The following is a 10478-nucleotide window of genomic DNA, read 5'->3' as shown; positions in this document are numbered from 1 at the left end:
CAGCCCTGGCCCGGGGACAGTCATTTGTGGCATATGGTGTGTGAGTGTCTCTTCCCTTTCTCAGTTTCCACCCTGTACGTGTTTGGAATACTGACTATGAGACACCACAAAAATGTTAGTGACCATTCTTCAATCCCCCCATCTCCCAGATTAGATGAGGTGGGCAGGATGCCTCCCGAGTGGCGCAGTGGTCTAAGGCACTGCATCACAGTGCTAGCTGTGCCACTAGAGATCCTGGTTCGAATCCAGGCTCTGTCGTAGCTGGCCGCGACCGGGAGACCCATGGGGCGGTGCACAATTGGCCCAGCGTCGTCCAGGGTAGGGGAGGGAATGGCCGGCAGGGGATGTTGGTAGAGCATGGCGTTTGCAACGCCAGGGTTGTGGGTTCGATTCCCACGGGGGGGGGGGCAGTATGAAAAAATATAAAAATATAATGTATGCACTCACTAACTGTAAGTCGCTCTGGATAAGAGCGTCTGCTAAATGACTAAAATGTAAATGTATGTGGTGTGTATGTGTCTGTGTGATCGATTGGGCAGACGACATCGCTTGCTGTCCCTCATCCCTCAGGCCTGTTGTGGTCATGTAAGGGTCAGCTAATTCTCCGGCCACGCTGACTCGAGGATGTGGGTGTAGGTTCTGAACCAGGCAGAATAGCCTAGCTACTGACTGGTGGGGCCATCTGTGCCCTGGGCCTGACTGCATAAGGCCCTGCTACAGGATAGCGTTTGTCTGGGGTTGGAGACCTAGTTAACTGGCACTCAGAGAGAGAGAGTGGGAAATGACAGAGAGAGAGGGGTGGATAATCTGAGGATGGAGAGGAGAAGGGGGGGGTGGGGAATCTGAGGATGGAGAGGAGGGGGGGGGGAAATCTGAGGATGGAGAAAAGAGCGAGAGAGAGGGGTGGGGAATCTGAGGATTGGGCGGGGTGGGGAATCTGAGGAGAGAGAGGTGGGGAATCTGACAATGGAGGGAGAGAGAGAGAGAGGGGGTGGGGAATCTGAGGATGGGGTGGGGAATCTGAGGATGGAGAGGAGAGAGAGGTGGGGAATCTGACAATGGAGGGAGAGAGAGAGAGAGGGGTGGGGAATCTGAGGATGGAGAGGAGAGAGAGAGATGGGTGGGGAATCTGACAATGGAGGGAGAGAGGGTTGGGGAATCTGAGGATGGGGCGAGGTGGGGAATCTGGGGATGGGGAGAGGTGGGGAATCTGAGGATGGAGAGGAGAGAGAGAGGGGGTGGGGAATCTGAGGATGTAGAGAGAGAGAATCTGAGGATGGAGAGAGGGAATCTGAGGATGGAGAGGAGAGGAGAGAGAGGTGGGGAATCTGACAATGGAGGGAGAGAGAGAGAGAGGGGTGGGGAATCTGAGGATGGAGAGGAGAGAGAGAGATGGGTGGGGAATCTGACAATGGAGGGAGAGAGGGTTGGGGAATCTGAGGATGGGGCGAGGTGGGGAATCTGGGGATGGGGAGAGGTGGGGAATCTGAGGATGGAGAGGAGAGAGAGAGGGGTGGGGAATCTGAGGATGTAGAGAGAGAGAATCTGAGGATGGAGAGAGGGAATCTGAGGATGGAGAGAGGAGAGAGAGGTGGGGAATCTGACAATGGAGGGAGAGAGAGAGAGAGGGGTGGGGAATCTGAGGATGGAGAGGAGAGAGAGAGATGGGTGGGGAATCTGACAATGGAGGGAGAGAGGGTTGGGGAATCTGAGGATGGGGCGAGGTGGGGAATCTGAGGATGGGGCGAGGTGGGGAATTTGGGGATGGGGAGAGGTGGGGAATCTGAGGATGGAGAGGAGAGAGAGAGGGGGTGGGGAATCTGAGGATGTAGAGAGAGAGAATCTGAGGATGGAGAGAGGGAATCTGAGGATGGAGAGGAGAGAGAGAGAGGGGTGGGGAATCTGAGGATGGAGAGAGAGAGGGGTGGGGAATCTGAGGATGGAGAGGAGAGAGAGAGAGAGGGGTTGGGAATCTGAGGATGGAGAGAGGGAATCTGAGGATGGAGAGAGGGAATCTGAGGATGGAGAGAGGGAATCTGAGGATGGAGAGAGAGAGGTGGGGAATCTGAGGATGGAGAGGAGAGGAGAGGGAGAGAGAGGTGGGGAATCTGAGGATGAGCGTGAGAGGGGGTGGGGAATCTGAGGATGGGGAGAGGTGGGGAATCTGAGGATGGAGAGGGAGAGAGAGGTGGGGAATCTGAGGATGAGCGTGAGAGGGGGTGGGGAATCTGAGGATGGGGAGAGGTGGGGAATCTGAGGATGGAGAGGAGAGAGAGAGGTGGGGAATCTGAGGATGGAGAGGAGAGAGGGAGAGGTGGAATCTGAGGATGGAGAGAGGTGGGGAATCTGAGGATGGTGAGAGAGAATCTGAGGATGGAGAGAGAGGGAATCTGAGGATGGAGAGAGAGGGAATCTGAGGATGGAGAGAGGTGGGGAATCTGAGGATGGAGAGGAGAGGGGGGGGGAATCTGAGGATGGTGAGAGAGAGAATCTGAGGATGGAGAGGAGGAGGGGGGGTGGGGAATCTGAGGATGGAGAAAAGAGAGAGAGAGAGGGGTGGGGAATCTGAGGATGGGGTGAGGTGGGGAATCTGAGGATGGAGAAAAGAGAGAGAGAGGGGTGGGAAATCTGAGGATGGGGCGGGGTGGGGAATCTGAGGATGGAGAGGAGAGAGAGGTGGGGAATCTGACAATGGAGGGAGAGAGAGAGGGGTGGGGAATCTGAGGATGGAGAGGAGAGAGAGAGATGGGTGGGGAATCTGACAATGGAGGGAGAGAGGGGTGGGGAATCTGAGGATGGGGCGGGGTGGGGAATCTGAGGATGGGGTGAGGTGGGGAATCTGAGGATGGAGAGAGGGGTGGGGAATCTGAGGATGGGGAGAGGTGGGGAATCTGAGGATGGGGTGAGGTGGGGAATCTGGGGATGGGGAGAGGTGGGGAATCTGAGGATGGAGAGGAGAGCGAGGGGTGGGGAATCTGAGGATGGAGAGGAACGAGGGGTGGGGAATCTGAGGATGAGAGGGAGAGAGGGGGAATCTGAGGATGGAGAGGAGAGAGAGAGGGGGTGGGGAATCTGAGGATGTAGAGAGAGAGAATCTGAGGATGGAGAGAGGGAATCTGAGGATGGAGAGGAGAGAGAGAGGGGTGGGGAATCTGAGGATGGAGAGAGAGAGAGAGAGAGGGGTGGGGAATCTGAGGATGGAGAGGAGAGAGAGAGAGAGGGGGGGTTGGGAATCTGAGGATGGAGAGAGGGAATCTGAGGATGGAGAGAGGGAATCTGAGGATGGAGAGAGGGAATCTGAGGATGGAGAGAGAGAGGTGGGGAATCTGAGGATGGAGAGAGAGAGAGGGGTGGGGAATCTGAGGATGGAGAGGAGAGGAGAGGGAGAGAGAGGTGGGGAATCTGAGGATGAGCGTGAGAGGTGGTGGGGAATCTGAGGATGGGGAGAGGTGGGGAATCTGAGGATGGAGAGGAGAGAGAGAGGTGGGGAATCTGAGGATGGAGAGGAGAGAGGGAGAGGTGGAATCTGAGGATGGAGAGAGGTGGGGAATCTGAGGATGGTGAGAGATAATCTGAGGATGGAGAGAGAGGGAATCTGAGGATGGAGAGAGGGAATCTGAGGATGGAGAGAGAGGGAATCTGAGGATGGAGAGAGAGAGAGGGGTGGGGAATCTGAGGATGGAGAGAGAGAGAGAGAGAGGGAATCTGAGGATAGAGAGAGAGAGAGAGAGAGAGAGAGAGAGAGAGGGGTGGGTAATCTGAGGATGGAGAGAGAGAGGGAATCTGAGGATGGAGAGAGAGAGGGAATCTGAGGATGGAGAGAGAGAGGGAATCTGAGGATGGAGAGAGAGAGGGAATCTGAGGATGGAGAGAGAGAGGGAATCTGAGGATAGAGATAGGTGAGGAATCTGAGGATGAAGAGAGAGGGGTGGGGAATCTGAGGATGGAGAGGAGAGAGGGATGGATAATATGAGGATGGAGAGAGAGGGTGGGGAATCTGAGGATGGAGAGGAGAGAGAGAGGTGGGGAATCTGAGGATGGAGAAAAGAGAGAGAGGGGTGGGGAATCTGAGGATGGAGAGGAGAGAGAGAGAGGGGTGGGGAATCTGAGGATGAGAGAGGGAGATGGGGAATATGAGGATGGAGAGAGAGGGAGAGAGGGAATCTGAGGATAGAGAGAGAGAGCGAGAGAGAGAGGGGTGGGTAATCTGAGGATGGAGAGAGAGAGGGAATCTGAGGATAGAGAGGTGAGGAATCTGAGGATGGAGAAAAGAGAGAGAGGGGTGGGGAATCTGAGGATGGAGAGGAGAGAGAGGGGGGTGGGGAATCTGAGGATGGAGAGGAGAGAGGGATGGATAATATGAGGATGGAGAGGAGAGAGAGAGAGTGGTGGGGAATCTGAGGATGGAGAGGAGAGAGAGGGGTGGGGGAATCTGAGGATGGAGAGGAGAGAGAGAGAGAGAGAGAGTGGTGGGGAATCTGAGGATGGAGAGGAGAGAGAGGGGTCGGGAATCTGAGGAGAGAGAGATGGGTGGGGAATCTGAGGATGGAGAGGAGAGAGAGAGAGAGAGTGGTGGGGAATCTGAGGATGGAGAGGAGAGAGAGGGGTCGGGAATCTGAGGAGAGAGAGATAGGTGGGGAATCTGAGGATGGAGAGGAGAGAGAGAGAGAGAGAGAGAGAGAGAGTGGTGGGGAATCTGAGGATGGAGAGGAGAGAGAGGGGTCGGGAATCTGAGGAGAGAGAGATGGGTGGGGAATCTGAGGATAGAGAGGAAGGGAAGAGGGAGACAGGCTGTGTATGTGTGAGTGAGTATGGTGTAATTGGAAGTGTGTGTGTGAGTGGTGCAAAATGTGTGAACCAGTAGGCTAAAGCTGCTGTTGCCTGCTTTATTAATCTCATCAGTTACTGTTGGACATGATAAGGGGCCCTGACTCTGCCCTATAAATTATAGATGAGGACAACTTGCTATGACTGCTGCCTTGTGCGTGTGTGTTGGCTATATGGTTGCTGGCTGCCAAGGGAACAGTGTAGTTATATATTCAGGGTACAGACAGTCCAGTTGTACTACAGGCATCAGGTTGGTTTATTATGTAATCATCCTCTGTCCCTGTAGTTAAGTCAAAGCTGTTTCTGTATCAGAGGCTGCGCCTGTAAACCCAGAGGCTACAAACTGCCCTATCCACTCAGTAGAGACATTACATTCTGCAGAGAGAGGAGACTTGGAGGAGCTCTCTGTTTCATGCATATTTTGTCCTCGATCCTCCTATCCAGTTATTTTTCTCAAGGCCATACTGGGGAATGGGTTAGAGGGCGCACAGACTGACACGTGCACACCGCCACACACGAATGTGCGCATGCAGGCACACGTGCACACACGTGCACACACACACACACATACAAACACAGAGACAGTCCTAGAAATGGAGCTTGTGTTTACATTACAAGAGATGAGATTATGATGACAGTGTATTACAGTGTGATAAAATAATTACCACTCAATAAAATGATCAATATCTAACTAACTATACGTTGCTATGAGATTGTTTACCATAAACCTTGCTGAGCTCATATTGTTGTATCATACATGCATGAGTCATTTACTGTAGTGTAAATTCAATTGAATTCTCTCTGAAGTGACATTCTCAATATCTGACATGTTTCTCTCTCTCTCTCTGTGTGTGTGTGTGTCTCTCTGTCGCTTTCTCTGTCTGTCTGTCTCTCTGTGTGTCCAGGCGGAGCGCGGTGGCGATGGGAACAATGTCCTCAGCCTCCCGGTGCCGATGCGGCGGGGGGGCTCAGAGTCCAACCTGGTGACTGACCGAGGCGAGGGAGGCGTGGGCCTGGACTTCACTAAGGGCCGACTGGCTATCGACAGCCTGCAGCAGAAGATCCTCAAGGTGAGTGAGTGTGTGTGTTGCGGGGGGGGTGTATTGTGTGTGTGTTTCTTGCATGTCCCTGTGTGTGTGTGTGTGTGTGTGCAAGAGAAAGAGAGAGCGAGAGCTTGGGCCCATCTGTGTGTTAGTCTCTGTGTTGACTGGTTGATCTCCCCCAAGGTGACAGAGCAGATCAAGGTGGAACAGACAGCCAGGGACCAGAACGTGGCAGAGTACCTCAAACTGGTCAACAACGCTGACAAGCAGCAGGTGGCACGCATACGTCAGGTCAGTCCAATTACATCCCACTTATTTGTTGTTTTATGATGCTACATAACTGCATCTGCCAAGTGCTCTGAATGTTTATAAGCCACTTTTAAAAGAAAATGTATCAATTATAGTATTACCTTTCATTTAACCTTTTGCCTCTCCTGTGGTCTGCCAGGTGTTTGAGAAAAAGAACCAGAAGTCTGCCCACAGCATCGCCCACTTGCAGAGGAAGCTGGAGCAGTACCACCGCCGCATGAAGGAGGAGGCCAACGGGGCCAAGCACCCGTCCAGGGAGGCCCGGGGGGAGGGGGGCAAGGAGGGCCAGAAGGACGGTAGCCTGCGGGACATCAGCTCGGCCAGCGTGCGCCACCCGGCAATGGACAAAGTCAAGACCATCGGCCCCGGGGTCTCCCTCTCGCCCCCCTTCTTCTTCAACAAGTCGCGGGAGTTCGCCAACCTCATCCGCAACAAGTTCGGCAGCGCTGACAACATCGCCCACATGAAGAGCTCCATGGAGATGGGGGCGGGGCTCCAGGCGGAAGGCGGAGCCGGGGCACGGGCGCTGAGCGGCAGCGCCACCACGATTGCCAAGGCCAAGTACCCCAGCGACGACGAATGTTCCACGGGGACCTCTGTGTCGGCCGACTCCAACGGGAACCCGGCGGGCGGGTCGGGGTTGGGGTCAGGGGGCGGTACGGGAAGGTCGGACTCTCAGGGGAGGCTGGGGGAGGTGCTGGAGGAGGTCAGGGAGATTAGGGAGGCCCAGGTACAGCTGGCCGAGGACATGGAGTCACTAAAAAGCCAGTTCAAGAGAGACTACAGCTTCATCACACAGACGCTGCAGGAGGAGAGATACAGGTTGGTGCAGACAATGATGCACACACACATACACACACACAGACCCACACACACAAATCACTACAGGAAAGCAAACACACTCACCCTCATTTCAGGGTCTAAAAGACCCCAATCTTTCAGACACTTCTCCCCATGAGTCTTCCTCCGTACAGACGTACCAACAATATCCTCCGTACAGACGTACCAACAACATCCTCCGTACAGACGTACCAACAGCTGAAGAGGACAATATCTTTCTAGCTGTTTCACTTTATGCTTTTCTAGGCCTACTTCACTATTTCCCACCTTAAACCATAATCTTGTTTCAGAGAATACCAAAATAAAATTGTTGACTGTTGATACTGTCAATTTAGGGCTGATTTATCAACACGCTTATGTAGATAATGCTTCACACACAACAAAAACACAGAGAACACACACATTGGTGAAGGACAAGATGGACACACGTTTGCTTTGGAAATGAAGCTGTGTATTCAGTAATAAGACTTATCATTCTCTCTCCCCTTCACTCTCTCGCTCTCTCCCCCCTCCCTCTTGCCCTACTAGGTTTGAGCGGTTAGAGGACCAGTTAAATGACCTGACAGAGTTGCACCAGCATGAGACCAGTAACCTGAAGCAGGAGCTGGCCAGCATCGAGGAGAAGGTGGCCTACCAGGCCTACGAGAGAGCTAGGGACATCCAGGTATGTACACAAACACAAACACAGATCAACAAACATGCCCTCTACAAACATGCCCCCTACACATCTATCTAAGCTGTATATAGTCAGTAACTTTATCTAAGCCTGTGTGTCAAATGTTAACTGAATGCGTGTGTGTTTCTGTGTTTACAGGAGGCTCTGGAGTCGTGTCAGACGCGTGTCTCTAAGCTGGAGCTCCAGCAGCAGCAGCAGCAGACGGTACAAGTGGAGAACACAGACGCCAAGGTGCTGCTGGGAAAATGCATCAACATCATGCTGGCCATCGTCACGGTGATCCTGGTGTGCGTTTCCACGGCGGCCAAGTTCACCGCGCCCCTCCTGCGGAGCCGCGTGCACCTGGCACTCACCTGCGTGGGTTTGTCCCTACTGGCGGTCATCTGGAAGAACTGGGAGCACCTGCAGTGTGCTCTGGAACGCATGCTCCTCCCACACTGAGCTAGACTCCTCCCATGTTAAGCTAGGCTCCACCCAATCTGAGTTAGTTCCCCTCACTCTGTGGGATTGGCACCACCCACACTGAGCTTGGGACTTTGGAACTGTGTGACGTTGTCATAGCGATAGATTAAATGGGCGGGGTTTACAATGTAGCCTTACACCCCACCACCCTCCTGTCTCTCATCCTCTCTCACTTGTCAACAAATGGCTGAATGTCCTTTGGAGTTTGGGAGGAGCTCCTTGAGGGAAATTGTGTTTCTAAACGATGCCAGTGTGCCACTACAGTAGTAATGGACAAATTACAGGAAAGCAAGACATCTGGGACTGACCAATCAGATGGTGGCTACAGAGGAAGCAGCACCAGTCACATACAGGTTTATTGCGGACACTGATCTTTGTGTGGTTGCCAATCTCAATAGGACATTGAACTGCACTATGCAGGTGGTAAGATTATTTATAAACTTTATAGTGAAAAGAGGGTTCCCCCGAATGGTTCCCTGTCTTTTGCTGAGTCGTACTTACGTCACTTTTATTACACTAACAAACTGACAGTATTAAAAACTAATTCTCCCTGAAGACCTCTGGCTCTGATCCACACACAGTCTCACTCCCACCCCCCAAGCCACTATGATACACATTGATCCACACACACACTGAGAGGAATGTCACTTGTGTGGGTATGTCTGTGTACGTACGGGGGGAGGGGGTGTTCTCCATGTTAGAGCGCGTTGTCTGTGTGTACCTGTATTGTACTGTACTGTCAAGTGATGAAATGTTTTTTAATTGAAAAAAAAGAAGATACAAAAGGGATAAAATGTTTTTTTTTATGTTTAAGTGTAATACACACAGAATGGGTATCTGTGTCTTGGTCTGTTTTAGTGTGTGTGTGCCTGTGAAGGGTGGTTCATTTCTACAAAGGAATGGTTATGAACTGCAGGACTGCCTCTTGTTTCTGTGTACTGGAGAAATGGTGACTTATGTACTTTATATAGTCTATTAACAGATGTAGTAGAACTGCCACGGGTCTAGTCTATAAGGGTGATGTGCGCTCTCTCCCATAGGAAATACAGTGGGGAAAAAAGTATTTAGTCAGCCACCAATTGTGCAAGTTCTCCCACTTAAAAAGATGAGAGAGGCCTGTAATTTTCATCATAGGTACACATCAACTATGACAGACAAAATGAGAAAAAACATTGCTAACTGTGTGAGCAATGTCCTCTGGCAGTCTTTGATGGATCTGGGGAAAGGTAACCTCTGACGTGATACACACAAACCTAATTTGTGATTCGTCCTTTAATATTGATGATAATGTCATTTTTGTAAAATACGAATTAAGCTCTGTTCAGAGTGGGCTGAACAAAGGAATGTACTTATACCAAATGGTTCAGACAGATTTGAACACTACATTTTATGCGTTTTCTCTGAAATGTTTAATATTTTTAGCCTTTTTACAATGAGAACAGAACAAAATGAACATTCTAAATGCCTTTGATGCTATCGTCTGATTGGACAGAGATGGGGGGGGAGTGAACAATGCAGCTCTGGCTCCACCCACTCTGTAAGCTACTTATCACTGTGATGATTATGATGATGATGATAGGGGCCAGGCCTGATGCCTTTTCAATGCAGCTTCTGTGTTAAACCTGATATTTTCTGTGCTTTGGTCTCTGTCTCTTTAAAAAGCCAAATGTGGGTTGGTTCTATGTGGCTGGCCGGGACCTTGAGTAATATAGTATGTCATGTCCTGAACCATTGATATTTACACTGTCCATTGGTTACTCAGAGTTCTGGCTCTATCCCAATTTCTGAATCTATTCCCTGTCTCTGTGTCTGGAGTGAGAGCCATATCCCAGGACTATAATTCCAGTGTCTAGATTCCGGTATGTTCCTCGGAGTAGCATTGCACGTTGTTGGGTTTAATCTGGTTGTGGTTTTCCATAACACACTTTTTAAAATGAGAACAAAATAAATCCTCTTTGTTTTCTAGAAACATAGTCTTTTTTTAAATCATAGAGCTCCTCTCATCTTATCCTCTGAAGATTCATCAGAGTATTTCTACCCTGAACTGATCCCTTGATCCGGTCATCAATTATACATGATCTACTAGAGATCATGATGCAAGGAGGGAAGGCTCTGCACAGAAGGTGGCCGCGGGAAGATGTTTTGGTTTGGGGGTGCTGTTGACAGGGGTGGGAGGGGGTGGGAGTATTTTCCTCTGCTCATACAGTGCTGTCGACAGGAGTAATAAATTACAAATGTTGGAACTTTTTAAAGTTTTATTTATTATATATATATACACACAGTGGGGGAAAAAAGTATTTAGTCAGCCACCAATTTTGCAA

General features: G+C 51.0%; 1 protein-coding gene across 3 annotated transcripts in view; it reads left to right on the top strand.

The window, feature by feature from the left end:
* LOC123481850 (transmembrane and coiled-coil domain protein 3-like) overlaps window positions 1-10126 on the top strand; it is a 43764-nt gene extending 33638 nt beyond the window's left edge. For all 3 annotated transcript variants that reach the window (XM_045207356.1, XM_045207354.1, XM_045207355.1), the window contains exons 2-6: window positions 5733-5897; window positions 6054-6161; window positions 6319-7001; window positions 7548-7683; window positions 7834-10126. In XM_045207356.1, the coding sequence (XP_045063291.1) occupies window positions 5733-5897; window positions 6054-6161; window positions 6319-7001; window positions 7548-7683; window positions 7834-8136 (1395 nt within the window). In that variant the 3' untranslated portion in view covers window positions 8137-10126. The remainder of the gene's footprint in view (window positions 1-5732; window positions 5898-6053; window positions 6162-6318; window positions 7002-7547; window positions 7684-7833) is intronic.
* The last annotated feature ends 352 nt before the right edge of the window (window positions 10127-10478 follow it).

This window comes from Coregonus clupeaformis, chromosome 24, assembly GCF_020615455.1.
Source record: "Coregonus clupeaformis isolate EN_2021a chromosome 24, ASM2061545v1, whole genome shotgun sequence".
Classification (NCBI taxonomy): Eukaryota; Metazoa; Chordata; class Actinopteri; order Salmoniformes; family Salmonidae; genus Coregonus; species Coregonus clupeaformis.
The sequence above is the reverse complement of the archived record's forward strand: the minus strand, read 5'-3'. Positions and strand labels throughout refer to the sequence as shown.